Source organism: Cavia porcellus, unplaced genomic scaffold, assembly GCF_034190915.1.
Source record: "Cavia porcellus strain 051 isolate PalLab524CR breed Dunkin Hartley unplaced genomic scaffold, mCavPor4.1 scaffold_37, whole genome shotgun sequence".
Classification (NCBI taxonomy): Eukaryota; Metazoa; Chordata; class Mammalia; order Rodentia; family Caviidae; genus Cavia; species Cavia porcellus.
Genome location: NW_026947520.1, coordinates 7,465,155 through 7,485,003, shown reverse-complemented (window position 1 = coordinate 7,485,003; position 19,849 = coordinate 7,465,155). Strand labels below are relative to the sequence as shown.

Sequence of the window (19,849 nt, the reverse complement as noted above, 5' to 3'; positions counted from 1 at the left end):
TTTCAGTTGCTCTTATTTCAGGTAGTTCAGGTGTATAGCATAAAATTTCTTCTATGTACATTTCTCCTAAGGTTTCTTGGGATGGGCTTGAGGTTTGAGAATGTATTTTTGTCCTTTGTTCTGTCATTGTCCTATATTTCCCTGTTTCAAGTTTTGTTGCAAGGCTTCCCTTAGGCCTGTTGGTAAACATCTTTGATGCCCTCGGCATTTGAGATGGAATGCAGGTTGCTGAGCATGGTCCAGTCTGGCCCTCTGGAACTCCCATGTGACTTCCAATGTTCCAGGAAGCTGGGCAGGCACCTAACCACTGTGGATAATGATCCAAAGCCGTCCCCATCCAAGGACTCGAACTCAATTTGTGTTAAATCAACTCCACTAATTGAAGAAGGTTGTTGGGCATAATCTAGCCAGGTCACAATTCCTCCCACAAAAATCTAGTCTAGTTTAGGTGGCTGGAAGCTGGGCAGTTCCTTGACAACTGAGAGCAATTATCTTAACCTCCTGGGGCTGGGATGGTACATGGACACTCACCTCTGGTGATGCAGTTTCCTGAATTGAGACAGGGTCACTGGGGGAGCCCCAGAAAGGCCAGAAACCTGTGTAGCCAGAGGAGTGTGGCTCTGGGCCATCAAGTTCCCCGGATTGAGAGAGGCTCACAGGGTTGGTCCCAGTAGGTCCAAGACCTGTGGAGTCAGTTGAGTGTGGTTGGAACCTGGGGAGTTCCTTGACCTCTGAGAGAGATGCTCTTAACTATCCAGGCCTGAGTGTGGTGCACAGACACACCCACCTTTCTTTTTAAAGAAATCTCTGGTTTTTATTTCTCTCATTTCGTTTTTTAGCTTCTGAAAAATGAAAATGTTTGCTTTGTGTACTTTTAAAGGTTGAGTGCAAAATTTTTGTTTTGTTCACCTTTCTTGACAATAATATCATCTGTCCATTATTTCAATCTAATACTGTGTAAGAGCTACCATATTCTTTAAGGAGATGCACACTGAAGGCAAGACATATTACAACAAACCTTAAATATATGGCTTGCTTTCTTTCTTTCTTTCTTTCTTTCTTTCTTTCTTTCTCTCTTTCTTTTTCAAACAACTGCTTTAATTCCATGTTAGTTTGATTGATATGTACTGGTCCTCATCTGAATTAAGGCATTTTCTGTGAAGCTGTATAAAGTTTTAATCAGAGCTTTCAGTTACCTCGCTATCATCGTCTTCCTGTTTAAACTCTGGCAAACGTGTGAAGGTCCTTTCTGAGTAGATTTCTATGAAATTATCTTCAAAGTCAATGCAACTGCTTTCCCTGCATGAGATATTGCTGAATCATTGTTCAAATCAAGCTCTTGTGTGATGGGCTGGGGATTTAACTAACCAGCATAAGCGCTTGCCTTGCAAGCCCACAGTTGTGAGTGTGATCCCTGGTACAAAAAATTAAAAATGTCTTGTGTTTGCATAAACTTGAACAAATCTCATCATTTCATTAACCTTTCACAATTCTTGAAGATCAAATGAACATCAGCCACAAAATCATCTGGAATTTGGTAATATTGAGAATGTTTTTTCTGAAGCTTCTTTTGAACAGTGGATGAGTCCAATGCTATTTTTATAATTTTAAAGTAGTTTGGTATCAAAGCAGGTACCAGCTCCTAGAATTCCATACTTAATTCATGGCAATAGAGATAAAACAGAAGACTTTCCCATTTCCTTTGTTCCACTGGGCTCAATCCTTGTGTAGCTTGCCCCTTCTGGATGTGTTGCAAACTATCACATTCATATTCAACTTCTGGCTTCCAAGTATCCCTGCAAAATATGAATATCCAGTCCCCACTTGGAAAGCTAAGAAGTATTGGAATATGGAAATTTAGAAGACCTTTGGATATTTTTCACAGCACAAGAGATCCCCTCCATTTTGGCAGACAGCACACAAGTCTTCATTTGAACAGCATCTTTGATGTTGCCATTTCTGCCAGTCTTTGCTTCCATGTGAATATGGCTTCGAATTGGAGACGTTTCATTAACTAGATTGCTGAGCCCCGACTACTTGCAGCTTTCATTCAAATCTGCAGGTTCAGATTTCACATGATTTTCCAAGCTTGCTAACACACCTAACTCACTATCTAAATGCAGGTTGGTTGACACAGGTGGTAACAACTTATGCTCAGGACTGCTCCACGTGGAGTCACTCCTCCTCCCATGCTCAGTCTTTTCCTGTTTCACAGCTCCTGAAAAACTACAGACCTCTTCCTCAGTCCCAGGTTCTTGCTTGACATTCACTTGATCAGATTTCAAACTAAAACCAATCTTCTCAGAAGTTCTTCCTGATGACCCACAGCTGCAACTACTGCCAATACTAGAAGTACGAGGAGATCTCACAGGTGTGTGAGAATTGGATAAACCTGATAATCCTGGAGATAAGGTACAGAGTCCTGGGGAAGGAAGGATTCATGGTGCTTGTAGACTTTGGGAGTAGGTGACTGTCTGAGATGTATCTACCTGGTAGCTTATTTAACTGCTTTTGTCAGCATCTTCCAGGTATATGGGTGGAATATCAGGCAAGGATAGAAGATATTCTAGATAGTAACTGAGGGGATGAGTTCTATTGCTGTAACAGATGGGCTGGTGGGGCTTTGGCTTGCATTTGCCATAGTTGCTATAGTAGGGTTTCTTGGGTTGTTTGTGATATTGTGTACTGATATGATAAGAAAAGTTCCATCATGCCCTGGGTTTGAGTGTTGTCTCAGGAGATGTGGTTGCATCATGGGATACTGAGGAACGCTGTGCCTGGGCATCCTTGGGATTCTGGCAGCAATCTGAGCCAGTCTCATTTGATTTGCTTGAAAAGCTCCACAGCTCATGTTACCTTTTTGCATTGTTTGCATACTGATCAATCTTGGAGCCTGTTGCTGTAACATCTGAGGGGCTGTTTGTCTAGGGTGCTTCTGTGTTGTTGTTGTTGGTAGTGGTGTGGGAGCTAGTGGTTGCTGATTCCTCATCCATTGCAGCTGCTGAGTTTTCTCTGTGCATACATTTGCTGTTGCATATACTGAAGTTGAAGCTGTGCTAAATTAATCTGTCCAGGGCTTTTACTAATGTGCTTTGTCCCTGAAGTAACTTGTCTCACTACAACATTAGGAGTGTAACCAGCAACTACAAACACACTCAGCAACCTTATCTTTGATAAAAGGGCCAAACTCATTCACTGGAAGAAAGATAGTTCCTTTAATAAATTTTGCTGGAAAAATCTGGATCTTAATATGCCAAAAAGTAAAACTACACGCAAGCCTATCCCATGTACTAAATGAAAGCCAAAAAGTATTAACAATCTAATTATTAAAACAGAGACACTAAATCTCCTGAAAGACAAAGTAGACAGAAATCTTGAAGACAGAGGAATAGGTACAGAATTCATGAAGAAGAATCAACTGCTCATGAAATATATCACAGAAATAATAACTGTGATCACATCTTAATGTAGAATTTTTGCACGTTGAAAGAAGTTTACAGCATAGTCAAAAGAAAATCCACATATTTGAAAAAAACATAGTGAACTGTCCCACAGACCAAGTACTTCTGTATAGAAGATATAAAGAATTATTAAAAACCTAGGTACCTGAAATACCAAGACCCAACTCCAAAATGGGCATCTGACATGAATACACAGGTCTCAGATAAAGAAAAACAAATCGTAAATAATTACATGAAAAAAGGTTCAGCATCATTGGTCATTAAAGAAATGCAAATTAATACCACACTGAGATTCTATCTCACTCCAGAAAGAATGGCTGGAATGAAGAAAACCATTAGCAACTAATTCTGCAAAGGCTGCAGGGCAAAAAGGAAGACTTCTGCACCCTTGGTGAGAGTGCAGATTGGTGCATTCACTGTGGAGGTCAGTCTGGAGATTTCTTAAAATGCTGGTAATGGAAGTTCCATTTGACCCAGCTGTTCCACTTCTCGGCATATTCCCAAGAGACCTAAAAATATCCTACCACAGTGATATATGTGCACCCATGTTTATAGCAGTATAATTTTTAATAGTCAGATCTTGGAAACAACCTAAATTCCCTTCAACTGAGGAATGGATAAAAATGATGTGCTATTCCTATACAGTGGATTACTGCTCAGATGTAAAGAATGATCATATTGAGATATTTATAATAAGTGGATGCAACTTGAAAAGAGAAATGAGACCATACTCATTTGTGAAATAAATCAAACTCACATGCATAAATACCATATCGTCTCCCTAGTGTAAGAAATGCTAAGAGTACATAAGCTACAAAAAACTCACTAAATGTAGTGAAAGAATAATAATATGCTTAAATGGGAAAAATAATATCGCAGGGAAGTGAGGAAAAAGAAAGGGAAAGGAAAAATATAGCTAAAATTATATAAACACACTTATGACAAATAAGATAATTGTACTACAAAGTCTGTAAGTTAGAACAAAATAATTAACATTCATAAGATTTGAACTCTTGTGTATATTATTGTATGGTGATCTGAGGAACTCTTGAAGATCATTCTGTAAAATAACAACCCTAGCTATGTTCCTACCACCTTGTTTTGAAGGCCTAAATTGTGAGTGTTTTGGCCTCTTTGATATTGTTATTGTCTTTTCATGTGTGTGTGCTTTTCTAGGAATTTTTTGTTTAATTTTGTTTTTCCCTCTAATACAAAATGATAGGCATAAATGTAGAAATACACATAAGTACAAAACTTCTCCTAAGCAGTTTATGAGTATCGCTTATATAAAATATGATGAAATGAACAGCTACTTTCAAGAAAAACAGACATGATGTTATCCAGTGCTAATTATGTATCATCATGCTGTGAAATCCAGAAATACTATTATTCTTTGTTCAGTGTGATTTTAGTCTGTTTTTCATTATTTAATTTCAACGCACTTGAAGGTAGGGCAAGATATTTTGAAAAGAACAAGAGACATTATGACAGCAATTGTTGATTTCCCTCTTATCTGGTTTTGAAGGTCAAAAATGCCTTGATTTTGTTCTGGTCAGTTTAATAACATTTTTTTTGTATGAATTCATTGTGCGTGAAAATATGGACAATTATTTAGAGGAAAACAAGAGGCAATATGAAAGACAATGATGATCTCCTTTTGTCTTGCTTTTAAATCTGTATCACTCTGTTTTCTTCTGCTCTGTTCTGTTTGGTTCTTTTTAATTTTACCCTGTGTAAAATAAAAATTTAAAAAAGAATCTGTTTTGACTGAATGCTTTTCCCTATGTTGTCTGTGGTACACTCTCTGTACTACATGGAGATCAAGGTTATAATTCTTTATTGCTTAATAGTATTCCATTGTATGAAAATACTGCATCTTTCCTCCATTCTGTAGTTGTTGGGAAAGCTAAATCTACTTTTTCTCTGAGTCTGTCTCAAGGAGTATTGTATAATTTACCCCAAACTTCAGTTTGTCCATTTTCTTTCAAGTCAAATGTGTTTATTTTATACAACATATTGGTTAATTTTGTCTCCTGATTCATTCTGCCTCTATTTCATTTTATTGATAAGTTCAGGACGTCTACATTACTGATTACAACCCACATATACTAGCTTAACTCTAACACACTATCCTCCTGCCATTGGTCCCCTTCATCTTCCATCCATCCAATTGCCTGCTCTGCTCCACAGTCCCTTTCTGCTACTGTTCCTGAAAATGTGATCATCTTCAGTTCTTTCTGGAATATCATTCAAAACTCTCTTGGGCTGGTTTGGTGGTCACGAACTCCTTAAGTTGTTCTTTATCATGGATGTATTTAATTTTTGAAACAATTCTGAAACTTAGTTTTGCAGGGTACATCAATCTGGGTTGGACATTGTTTTCTTTTGGTATATGAAATAATTCATTTCAACTTCTCAACTTGATGGTTTTTACTGAAATTCCGCTTTAACACTGATGGGTTTTCCATTTATAGATGATCTTTTTTTTTAACAGCCTTTAAAATTAGGTTACTGAGTTTCTGGGATCTTGATATTATATATCTGTGCATAGATTTGATTATGACTAGCTGGAGCACTATATGCCTCACTTGTTTGCAGGACAAATCCTTTCGCCATTCTTGGTATGGTTTCTGCTGTTACTTCTGCAAATAGTGATTTCATATCTTTTGCATTGTCCCCATTTTTTCACTGACACCTCTTTTACATCGTTTTAATTTTATTTAAATGGTAAGAATACATAAGAGTTTAGAGTAATCATGATTCCCCATTACATTGCTCGGAAGCTTTATAATGTCTGCATTCATTAGTTGGAATTGTTTTATCCTAGTTTGTTTGATTTTAGTATCTTTGATAGCATAAACAGCTATTTTAAAGAAAACAAGATATCAGAATAGCCATTGCTGAATTCGTATCATCTTACTCTGAAGTCTTACTATGCTTTTGTTTTTCTATTTCCTTTGGTTCTATCCTGTTATATCTTATTGGATATAATTATGTGTGATAGTACAAAGAAATTTTCCATGGAAAATGAGATAATGTAGTAGCCATTGTACATTCTCTGATGTTTGGTCATGAAAGCCCTGTAATGGTTTCATTCTCTTGAATGGTTTTATATGGTTTTGTTATGTTTGACACTATTGTATATAAAGCTGTGCTCGACTATTTCAAAGAAAGAGACATTATGGTACTTACTGTTAATTATGGGTTGTTTTGTGATAAAATGCTGTGTTACTTGCGTTGTTTGATCTGATCAGCTTTGTTATGTCCTCTTTTTTCTTAATCTCTTTAAAATGAAAAAAAATTAAAAAATGAATAATTTCATGTTACATAGAATAACTCTGTTCACTCACTGTTGATAAAATATTTAGAAATAGCTTTTGTAAAATTTTAGTGTTTGATTCGGAATTAATTCCATAAAATTTGATTTCTACAGTTTCAGAATTCTCATCATCATCCTATCCTTTTAATTTTGTGAGTTATTAAAATGCAGAAAAGTACAAAAAATAAGACAAGCTATCCACATATCTCATTGCAGAAATAGTTTCTTCACACATTTACTTGCAGAGAAAAAGATATTTTTATAAAAATTGGTCCCCCTCCCCACCCCAATCCTCTAAACTCATTCTCATCTTTCCTCCATTTTTCACAGGCCACCATCAAGAGTTTGGTCTGTATGCTTACAATTTTTTAAATTGTTTTAAAAATTTTATGTATGTATGCATATTCATTAGCAATATAAAGTATTTAACTTCATCAATGAAAATATCTCAAATTTAGTGAAAGTCATTGTACTATACATATCATTCTCCAAGTTTTTTCCATCTCAGTGTGTTTTAGATGTTTACAAGAACATATGGTTTTTGTTTGTTGGGGTTTTACACATGGGTATTATTTCATCATAAGATATTTGAATTGTAACCAATTGAGCCACAGAGAAATTTCTGGTATTTCCTAAGCATACATGTAAGTAAAAATAAAATGTAGTTTTGAATTTTGCAAGAAAATATTTTTCTATTTTCTAGCTTGTAACCATTTTGATATATTTGATTTAAATAATTGTGCCTTCATTTCCCATGATATTTACTTTTCTGTATAATGCATGGTACTCTTGTTTTCTACTCTTGAAGAGCAAATTACCACAAAATATATTTTTAAAAATTATTTTCTCTTTTACTAATACATTATCTTTCATATTGTATTAAATGTTTGAATAAATTAAAATAACTTTTTAAAATCTCTTCTGCTCTACTGAAATACTATCACAAAGATCTATTATTTACTAATGATCATATGTGTTTTTGTTTCTCCCACTCTAGTTTTTTCTCATACTGTTGAAGATCTCCAGATTTATGCTGACTGTAGGAACAAGCTTCTGTTTTTGCTTCCAAATTTTAGGGAAATGAATCAAAAGTCAGTATTACTTCTTTTTTTGGTCAGTATTACTTCTGATGTTGTTTTCTGTTTATTTGTTTGACTGATTGATTTTGGTTTTTCTGCTTTTTGTTAGGTCACAATTTTTATATGAAAATCTTTTACTTCAGTATGAAATGTCGGTGCCCTCCAAAGTTTTAGTATTTGTTACACTTCACCTCTCTAAGGATTCTATATTTTAAAATATTTTGATGTAGTGTGAAATATAAATTTCTGGCATGTTGTTTTCCTTTTTGATGCTATTCACAGGTCTTCATGAGTGTGAGTTTTCTGTTGATTATTGTGGTGTAGATTCTGGCTGAAAGCTTTTCCATATTCAATGCACAAGGCTTTTTATCTGTGTGTATTCTGAAACCCAGTTCTAGGATTGAAAACTGCGAGAAGGCTTTCTCACATTCATTACAACCATAAGGCGTCACAATTGTATGACTTCTCACACACAGTGAGAGAAGAGCTCTGAGAAAAGGCTTTCTCACATATATTGCATTCATGAATCCTCATATGTAAAGGAAGTGATGTTCAATGAAAGAAGGCTTTTTCCACATTCATTACATTTGTAGGGTTTCATTCTAGTGTGAATATTTTGATGCTGTATGAGGTACCACTTCTGGCCAAAATCTGCTAAACATTCATTATATTTAAAGGGCTTTTCCGCAATATGAATTTTCTCATACTCGGTAAGACGTGATTTGCTGCTAAAAGTTCCCCATGCTGTTTACATATGAAGAGTTTGTTACACATGAAGGACTTCTTTCCAGTGTGGGATAGTTAACTGGTGTCTGATGAGGTTTGACTTCTGGATAGAAGTTTTTCCATAATCTTTGCATTAAAAATGATTCTCTCCAGTGTGAATTTTCTTAAATTATTTTTCATTCTGCGGCTATTGAATTGTTATTTCCTGGTTAGTTGTTATGTTAGGAGATATTTCCTTTTGTAATCTCTAGCTGAAATCTTGCCTTTAGAATCTGAAACTATCTTCAGTATCTTTCAAACAACTTGGCCAGGTTACAATGGAGTTTGTAATTTTCCAGACATATCTTTCCCTTTCATGCATTATACTTCTTTCCTATATTGTTAGTACAACGTTTCCCGCGTTTTCCAATGCTCCTCTTTTTATATCTGTATTCATTAGATATGCTCAGCACTTCTTTCATTATGTTTGTCACTTGTTCTTTTATCTTCAGTGTTATTTTTGATCTTTTTCTTTTAGAGCGCCATGAATTTGTTTTACTTCACCTGCTATCCTTTCAGAAATTTCTTCTTTTTTCTATGCCTCTTGCACACATTCTGTGCTGGAGTTTGGAGGGGGTCCTTTGACTATTTATCTTGACATTTTCCTGAGTTTCTCCATATGAGTGCACTTTGAGTTCCCAGGCACTAAGTGTATTGACTGCCATTTTGCACAGTATGGGAATGGGTCTGGCACATGGGTTGCTCTTATCCTAGGTTTCTGGGGAGGCAATGGTGGGTGATGAAAATTTTCCCAGACATGCATGGCTTCAACAAGGCTCCACCAATGACAATCGTCATGTGGGAGGCTGGTTGACTGGTTCTCCCAGCTGGCACTGGCCACCAGTCACTAGTGGAAACTGGCGGGCTTATGGGAACATCTATGTTAGTTTCTCCTGGTGTTTACAGTTCTGTGATAATATTCCTGCTGCATCCCAGAGATGCACTGGGTAGAGAGCCAATCATGCCCTCTGTATGTGAGGGCTGGGACTTGTCTTCTGTCACAGAAATTCACTGTACTTCAACTGTAATATCTTCGCTGCTACTTCAGATTCTTTCTTCAGAAATAGACTAATAAAACACAAGACTGAATATTGTCATGAGCTTATGAAATATTACTGGGCATTGCTTCTCTCACACAAATAACAGAGGTAGTGGGTACTCTCTTATTGGAAAGAAATTCCTTTTATATAGCATATATGAAAAATTAGTCCTAGTATATACAACAAAAGATACCAGTAGAATCAGCATAGACTGGTATGTGGAGAATTTCTATTTTACCACTGAAATTGCATTTCAGTAGCATTTTACTCAGAGTGTATCATACATTTAATTTAATTTTATTATTTTGAGATTGAGAAATTATTTGATATATAACTTAAACTGAATAAGAAAGTGAAAATAACGTGTATACAGTAATTCAAAATATCTTTACAAGTACTCACTGTAATATTTTTCTTTAAAACTGATTTCAGTTTCAGGATTGCAAACCAGGGGATCTTATCTCTGAGTGAAATGTTCAGTGCATTTTTATTTTTTGTTTTGAAACAAAGTTCTTCTAGGTTGCCCAGGCTGGGCTTCATTGTGCAGTCTTCCTGTCTCAGCCTCCTGAGTAGTTGCCATTCCAGGCTTATACCATTGTGCTTTACAGTTTTTAATCTTTTTTGTGGTACTGCAAATTGAACATATAGCCATCATCCAGATGCTTATGTTTATTATCTACCCCTGAGCAGTGTTTATGATTTTGGGCCAGCATCCTTTTAAGTTGCTAATTTGACCATGTAGATTCAGACTTGCAGTCCTCTTTCCACAACCTTGCAGAGTTCTGGGATTATAGGCACTCACAACTCTATTCACCAAGAACGCCTCTTTTATTGAAAGAATGTCTCCAAGTTAACTATTATTTTAATCATTCAGTCAAATGTTCTAAGTAGCATACTATCAGTGAGTCACAACTTTATCTTGTGAGATCTTTATTTAACCTACACATTCTAATTTTGGGGATTTGTTGAGCTCAGACTGGTGTCACAGGTCCCTGTGCTAAATATCTCACACTATACATCACAATGAATAAAAATCAGTCATATTTCATAAATCTTAAATCAGTTTACTCAAGCCAGGCCTATTTCAACTTCTTTGTTGAATGATATCTGTATAGATTCAGGTTGACTGTAGCCATCTAGTGTTGCAGCAGCAATATTTGGCCCAGAGTAACACTAGTTAGATTTTTTCTTCTTAGTGTTTCTGATGTTTATAAATAGAAAATTATAATATAGTTGTAAACAGAAAAACAATACATAAACATTTATAAACAGAAAAAAAATGTCCATTATCACAGATTGATGGGTCCCTCACCCTCCCAAGTGAGTGCCTACAGAAGGCTTAAATGAAATAACAAGTGGTAGGACTGTAGGGCTACATGAGGATCAAAACTGTCTAGCAGAATGCACACCAACAGGTCTGAGACAACGAATTTCTCTGATCCTTATTTACTTGGTTTTCAAACAAAGGAACATGATACTGAGGAAAAAACAGGAACTAGGCAGGACCTCTGGAGTCACTTCAAAGACTTCCCCAAGTATTAAGTTATGGCAATAGGAGAGCTATCTTATCTCTAGGTTGAAATTTATTGAAGCACTGTGGGTCCTACAGTGAAGGTCTCTACCTACGAAATTGGAGCTGGAGCCGTGCATTTTCACCAATGACCTGGTCTTGTCCTTTGAGGAACCACAGGGTCCCAGGCCATTGCAGGGCTCACCCAAGACCAGTGATTCATAAAGATTTACTTTGAATCCAGTGCCCATCTCCAGACAAGAGGCCTAAGTCTGGGACAGACTCACAAATAAAGATAAATGGCCAATTGATTAAATTGAGATCCTGCTCAGAGCTTTGCAGTCACACATATGCCATGAATTTGATTGGCCCTTTGGTACTATGTTCAGATAACCTGGCCATCTTTGGATTGAAAGAATTCATGGGTGTTCAGCTCATGCCTACGTCATCCTAAGAACCCAAATTTTAGGATTCCGGTTGGTCTTCATGCTGCCCAAGACTGAGCATCTCTAATTTTCCCAATACATTGTACTCCACACAGCCCTAGGTCTGTCTGCTTCTCCTGTGTCTTGACATCTTGGTAACTGTTCTCTTGAACCAAAGAGGAGTTGTCCCATAAAAGTATCCATAAATTTGTTTTCATTGTGGCTAAGTAATAGACACTTTAATTTATATGTGTACTGAGATTCTTCATTTACATTTACTGTCTTCACTGTATTCTAGAGATATTTATGGTTTTGTAAAGGAAATTGCAGAGCACTGCGATGTCAGACTATGGTTTCCTAACAGATACCTTACCATACATGATACAAACCTTGGGATTGTATGAGAAGACACAACCTACATTTGCTGAGCTTTCACTTACATGTAGTGAAATCAACAAAATACCCTGAACATATGAAGACTGTTAAGGTATTTTAAAAGTTAGAAATAAATGTGAATATTTTTACCTCTCTGGCCTTCATTGGAAATAATTAGAAAAGGATCAGTGCCTTAGTTTCTGAGTTACCCACTGAAAATGAAAAGATGTATTTAAGGTACATTTTTAATCATATATTCTCCCTTGAAACATTTTTTTAATTTATACTTCTGGCTTTGCACAGAAGTGGAATGGGCTTGCATCCAAAATTTGGCTTATCTATTGAATGTAATGGGGTTATGTACACTCCAGTAGTATGGAAATGGGTGATTCATATTGAGGTGCTTCTGCAGTGAGCCTGGAGGTCTTCTCCAACAGTTTCAAAAACAGTGTGAAGGGTAAGGAAGTGTTGCCAGGTTCCATGATAAGGTTGGTTTTAGGTGCAGTTCTTTACTGTGCTTTAAACTCCCTACTACTGCTGAAGGAGTCAGTATACAGTGTTTCTTCCCAGGTTTCCAAAATGTAGATCAGAAGAGAAAGAGGGATGAATGAAGCTCAAAAGCTGTTATTTGACGTCATATACTGAAAAGTAAAACCAGAGAATTCCGGGAGGCATGCTTCTTACTGATTCTACTTGATGAAGAGACACTTTTCTCATACTAATAATTGTACACATTCTGTTTTGCTGTGTACAAGTTAGCCTTTTATGAAATAGGATTGTAGAAGTATAATACTATACTGATGTCCAGATAACTTGGCATAATATTACAGTACAGCATGTGCCCAGCTTGCAAACTTTCAAATTCAAACTTTGAAAGAGGCAAGTGGACCTTGTTGCAGTTCTGCTGCTGTGTGCTTACTGTGTAGTGCACTAGTGTACCGCTGTAAATACTGTCATAGGCTTACTATATCTTGTGTGTAAGACTTTTTTTGGACTCATGAACAATTCTGATTACTTTTCATACTTATCATCTTGTTTCTCCCATTTCCACTTACTTTGTAAGAATTTGTTTCCCATTTTCTTTTGCTGCCTTTTCAACTTTATCCATTTTAAAGACTAAATCAGTTTGAGTGTTAAAATATTTGACTGTGTATTTAAACCTCAAGTCATTTTTTAGCACAAAGTCTCATTTTATGTAGTCAATGATGTGGTAGATGCCAGTTACAAAATTAATTATAGGTAGGTTTACTTTGTAAGATCCAATATGCCCTGAATTCTACAGTTGGATTTCTTAATGTCTTCGACAAGCTGAGGCCCTATTTTTGCATGGAGATGTCACTGGTGTCAAACTTGATGGCCCTGGAGGTCAGATGGTCAAGTGGACCTGCACACTGTGGGAAACAGAGCAGACCCTAGTTCGGAGGCCTGGGGCAGGCACACTTTACAATAAGTGCAGGATTCCACATTACCAAACATTAGAGTTTATCAAAAGTGGAAGACTCCCATGTTTAGGCCAAAATTTCCCAGATTTTTATGTTGAAAGTCTCATTAGAAATAGCTTCTGTGGATCAAATAAAGGCTATAGAATAATAACATTATTTTTCTTGTATACACATAATGAGATGTGGGAATTCTTCTATACAAACAGTTGCCATATAAAGTGAGATAGGCATTATGGAAATCTGTATAGAAATTTCACAAATCAAGAGCAGAACTTCCATGTTACCTGGCATATGAGATTCTGGGTATATATGTAAAAAGACTTTATGTTGCCCACCTCACTGAACCATTTCTCTTAATATTCAATAATATATAGCAGAACCTGTATCTATCAGTGGATGAGTGCAAATTATATATATATATATATATATATATATATGAATAATATTTAGTTTTACAAATGTATCTTTCCAAGACTGACAATATGAATGAAACTTGCATTCAGAATCCCAAGTTACATGGGCAAAAACAAAAAAGACCTTGTTTAATCTATCTTATATGTGTTATCTTCAAGCATTCAAAATATAAAAGTATAGAAAATTACCATATTTTTCAATGCCTTTGAAATGATAGGAAAAGGTATTGATGACAGTTGATAAATGATGTTTTGGAGGACAGATAGGTGTAAATGTCTAATATGCAGCATGATTACTACAGTGAAAAATAATGTAATTTATACAGGAAATTGGTGACTAACTTTCTGGACCTGTCATGAAATTGTCAGCTATGTGAGGTAATGGTTATGGGTGATTGGTTGAATAATCTTCAAAATATACATACTTCACCATAGCATGTTTTACAACCACATATACACGCAATTTAAAAATAGATTGAAACCAGCCGTTTTCTCCTGATTCTTTGAGAAGAAATTTTTGTTCTAGTGATTTTATAGGCAATGTTTCATATCTGTGTCTTGTACTCTGAAAATTACTGTGAAAACAGCAGTGCTTAATGTATAGATTAGTGTTACTTCCCTAGTATCCTGTTTTAAAACTCTATTTCATTACTTTTTTCTATTTAAAATAAAACAAATAACTGGAGAAACCTCTGAAAATAAATAAATCAACAAATGCATGGGAAATATCTATCATTCATTATAAAATATATGATTCAATATGATTTATGATAAAGTTTTTCACTTACACAATCTTTTCTGTTGAATATATTATTAAGCTAGTTTTTCATGACTTTTAATTTATGTTTTCCTTTAGTCACAGTATTAGCAGCTCTGTTTCTCCTTTACTGAAAGTCCTAGAAATAAACAACACTGTTCATGAGTGTAAAACAAGTTAATAATTAAATAAGTCAGTAGCTTTCAGTTTGTTCATTATTTATGCTTTGATTTGCAATGATTTCTATTTGTAGATTTATTATTTTTTGTTCGCTGTGGTATTATTTTGTTCTTTTCCTGTTTCTTCTGCAAAGACTATGAAAATTTGCTTAAAATTCTTCCTTTTTTCCAATACAATGCATTCGTGTTAAAATGCTTTTTCTGTTACTTCTTTAAAGTATTGTAGTGATTCTGTTTGTAATCTTTTCTTAAATTTTTAACAATAATTCTTTTTAATTTTATGTAACTTTTGGGTTAATATTATCTATTTCATTTGTATAATGTGTATTTTATTATATTTAAATTGAACATGCCCTACTTTAAAATGTACATACTTCAAGGATTGTAAGGATATGAAATAATATATTTTCTTTTTGTGTCATTATTTGATTATCATTATTTATTAGAATATTGAATTCATATTCCAGCAGGTTCACAGTGCATGGGGATGATACCACATGGGTGTTCTCACGTTTTTGATCTGACTTGTTCTTACGCAAGAGTGTTGTAGGATACTTTATTATTAAGAAGTTTTAATTTAAGTTTAAGTTCCTAATAAAATGGAGATTAATTTCTTTTCTTAGGACAAAACATGTTTTATCTTCTTATGAAATGGTATGGTTTTATTTTCTCCTTTATTCAGCCCGGTTCATCTATTTTTATAATAATTCCTCACTCTTCCTAAGAATGCCATTTCATATTTTTCTTATATTGAGTTTTACTAACTTTTTACAATTTATTTATTGTAGTGTCACTTGTATTATGGAATTGTAATCTGATTTAAATTGGAATAAAGTTGCTATGTGTGTAGATTATGGATTTTACACCAAAAGATGCAATAAGTTTATTTTCAGGGTATATCGCTACTAAAATCATGAAAAAAACTTGTGTTCTGAATTGGCCTTATTTTTGGAGAAAACATGATACATATACAGAGTACACTGAAAAAATGCATACACAATTCAGTAGTTTGCCCTACTGATAAATGTCTGGAATCTAATAACCACCATTCAATTCACCTCTTGTAATTTTAGAGAGCAAATGTAACTTCTCTTTGTCTCATGATATCTCATTAAATTTAGTGTTAAAATATTTATACAAGTTTTTCTTTTTCTTGATTTACATACTTTTGGTAGCATATATAATATATATGTAATGTATATAACCTGCATATATTCTAAATGGACATACATGTATCTATTTAACTATAGCTCTCTATAAACATTGTGTGGATTAATCTCTTGGACTTTCATGGCAAATGGCCCCTTATAGTGGCCCCAATAAAGTGGTAAAGCCCTGAGGCAATGTGATTCTCCAGTGTTCTTTGTGAATTTACTCACTGATAACTCTACTTTTGAATGACTGGGCATAGAGCTTCTCAAACAGTCTCTAATGGATTTTGATGTCTGTTGTGGGGGATTTTCTTTGTTTCACTCTTCCCTGGACCTGCCCTATGGTCTCTGAACACCTCTAATGTCTAACTTATGACATAAGTGAACCCATAGGGCCAACAACTACTCACAGGACGCCAAGATCCAGGGGGACCCAGGTGATTTCCTGCCTGCATCACAGCCTCATGCTTCACTTTTTCCTCTTCCTCAGCATGACAGTGTCCACCCAGGGAAGATAAAAAGAAACCACCACCAACACAGTTTCTTTGCTCCTTGGAGACACACACCACAAACAAGAACTTTTAATTGACTCTGGGAATTTGGAGCTAAGAAAAACTTTTCAGATACACAACACTGGATGAAGTATGTCATTGGCACAACAGAAGAATTGAATATTTGTGTCCTGGGGGAGGTGAGGTTACATTATCACTCATGTTTATCTCTGTGTCTGCCTCCTTCCTTTCTCACGCACGTTGGCTGTGTCTCTGTCACACTGAGGTCTACATCCTGGCAGAGGGAGAGGCACAAATGAGTTTTCTCACAGGCTGAGAACTGAGTCTGCTACAGTAGTGGGACATCATTTTCTTGGTGAAAGCACTTGGCTGAAGACAGATTGTTCTGGGGTGAAGGCTGCTCTTCTCCAAAGCCACAAAGACATGAAGAGCAGTTCTGGACACTGGTGCAGTAGCACATTGGAACTGTGAAGCTAGAACCATGTGCTGAATCCTGGTTACTGCTTATGTGTCCTGGTCTAACATTCACTCATGTATCCATGAGTGCTACAGCTGGAAGCAAGCAGGAAAGAAGTCTGAATTTCATGCTGGGTAGGACGGAAATTTTGAAATTAATTCCTTTCTGAGGTATCATAAAGTAATCAGGTAGAAATTTACTATAAATTCTGTGTATCTGTTGATGAATACAATAGAGTTACAGAATCCTCTGGTTGTTTGAAAAACTTGAGTACTGTCTATGAAAAAGAAGCTGTCACTCTCAAAGGGAGTATAATATCTTTATTGAATGAGAAAATATATGTGTATGAAAGTATTAGAATTATGTTGGTAATGAGGAATTTTCCCTTCTAGTAGGTAGAAAAAGATACTTCCAAAGTATCACCTTACTGATGAGAGTGAAGGATTACAGAAAAAATACAGAATTTGCTATATTTATTATGTATACCATGCATTTTTTTTGGTTAAAAAGTCCTATTCTAACATGATTTCCATGCCTCTTGCACTTCAGATTATTTTATAGGATGACAATATTGTGCACATTTTAATATCTATAAAAAGTCATAGGATATCTAGGTTGTATTTTTCTTTAAACAGTAAGTAGAAAAACATCTCCTAATTTAAAAGCATTAAGTTAGATTTTTAAAATTTCGTATCTCACAGAGGAGAATGAACTGCAATGTTGTACTCTTTTGAAAGACAGCATTTAAACTATGAAATCATATTTTATTGCTTTCTTAATATTCATCTATACTCAATAAATAACTATAGTTGTAAAACTACCAGCTGTATCTACACTTCATAAAGTGATCGGTCTATATGCACATATTTACTCTATAGAAAAATTTGACAGTGGAAAATGTAACATATTCCATTGCATAAAAAGTGATTTTAATGTAAGACAGAAGATACAATGGTACCTCAGTTCATGATCTTAATTCATTTTATGATTTTGTGAAGTAGTTGTGTTTGTGTTTTTGTGGGAAAACAGTGCCACAGCTGTGTTTGCATCTGATGTGGAGTTTGTGAAGAGAAACCAAATTTTGTCACATGTTTTTGCTTGAGAACCAAATGGTTTGTGAGGAGAAGCACTCATGAACTGAGGTGCATGTATGTGTGTTATTTAAAGAACAGGAAATGTAGATGGGATAAGATACCAAAGCAATGACAGACCAACTGGGCAGCCGTGGATGGAAGCTAGACTCAACCAATTTTATTGTGAGTTGCTAACTGCCTTGTGGCTCAGTTAACCTGAATTTTAAGAGAAACACACATTGCTGCCTTGTCTGATACATGTAAATATTAAAGTACTCAAATAACTTTTTAGCAGTGATCTATATATTGTAAATGCTATACAAAAAACATAAAACTTGGAAACTATCATAAACATATAACAAATATATAAAAATATATATAACATATATATTTGAGAAAGAAATTGTCATTGGGAAAGGTTATTATAAAAGGAGAGTTTATTTAAAATTCATGTTATCACACAGAAACCTCTGTATAAGAAATTGAATCCTGAATACAGTAAGTGACAGAATGGGCTCTGAGAGTGTGTATATAGTAATAATCTTCAGTTTTCAGACTCTCATTGGAACTCTGGGGAATCTCTTTCTCTTAGGTAAATATATATTTCTTTATCTCAGTGGACATAAAACAAAACCCACAGATTTGATTATTATGCATCTGATTGTGGCCAACTTATTGGTCATTCTCTTTAGAGGGGTCCCAGAGATTTTGGCAGCTTATGGGTTGGAAGACTTCCTCAGTGACTTTGGATGCAAGTTTGTTTACTATATTAGCAGGGTAGGCAGAGGTGTAGCCTTTGGTAGCACTTGTTTCCTGAGTGTCTTCCAGGCCATCACCATCTGCCCCAACAATTGCAGGTGGACTGAGCTCAAATTGAAATTTCCTAAGTACATAAACACCTTAACTATCCTACTCTGGGTCCTGCATTTGTTGCTGAATATTTGTTTCTTGGTGAGCTTGACTACGAAATTGAGAACCAAAAATGTTACTAGTAAGATAGACTTTGCTTATTGTTCAGATCCGAATACCAAGAGAGGGATATACACGGGGCATGCAGTGTTAACTGCCATATTTGATGTTTCATGCATGGGGCTCATGCTCTTAGCCTGTGGTTCCATGATTTTCATTTTATTTATGCACAAGCGACGGATTCAGCACATCCATAGGTCCAACCACTCCTTCAGGTCCTCTGCTGAGACCAGAGCCACCCACAGCATCCTTATCCTGGTGAGCATCTTTATGTTTTTCTATTTCCTGTCTTGTATCATGCAAATATATGTGACTTTTTTTCATCATTAGAGAATCTTGCTGTTTACCCTTGATGCTTTCATAAGTGCATGTTTCTCAACTGTCTGTCCTTTTGTATTCATGAATTGTGGTCACTGTGTATCTGGAATATGCTGCTTCTATGGTTAAAGAAACAGAGTCACCTAACTACAAGAGGAACAACATATGCACTGTTTGGTTTCAACTATGTTGCATCACTGATGATCTGAACCCTTACTATCCCCTCAAAATGCAGAAGATATCATCTTAACTCTTAATTGAGCTTTTCTTGTGTTCTTGACTTGACCAAAAGGAATCACTGTCTATCCCCACCTCCCCTGTTCTTCAAATTCTCTCATCCAGAGAAAATCCACAGCTTTCTCAGGAGCAGAAAGACTACAGCCTTCTGTTTTTCAGTGATGGCAGCCCCAGTGGCATATGATACTTTCCTTAAACCTTCTCTATCATGAAGCCTCAGCTGAAGCTGTCTGTAAAGTACCCTGCAGTGTCAATCATGATACAGTTTTGTTGGACAATGAAAAGTCCTTTACTCATAAATATTTGGTAACCTGAACATGCATGACTTAAAATTCCTGTTATATTTTCATTTTCAATGTTGAAATGT

At 35.5% G+C, this 19,849-nt stretch overlaps 1 protein-coding gene and 1 pseudogene across 1 annotated transcript; one reads left to right on the top strand and one right to left on the bottom strand.

The window, feature by feature from the left end:
- Nucleotides 1-1,097: 1,097 nt before the first annotated feature.
- On the bottom strand, nucleotides 1,098-3,957 carry LOC134470310 (E3 ubiquitin-protein ligase TRIM33-like; annotated as a pseudogene).
- Nucleotides 3,958-18,468: 14,511 nt separating this feature from the next.
- On the top strand, nucleotides 18,469-19,374 carry Cavporv1r681 (vomeronasal 1 receptor cavPorV1R681). The gene is given in 1 exon segment (NM_001167398.1): nucleotides 18,469-19,374. A coding segment is annotated over 1 exon segment (906 nt).
- The last annotated feature ends 475 nt before the right edge of the window (nucleotides 19,375-19,849 follow it).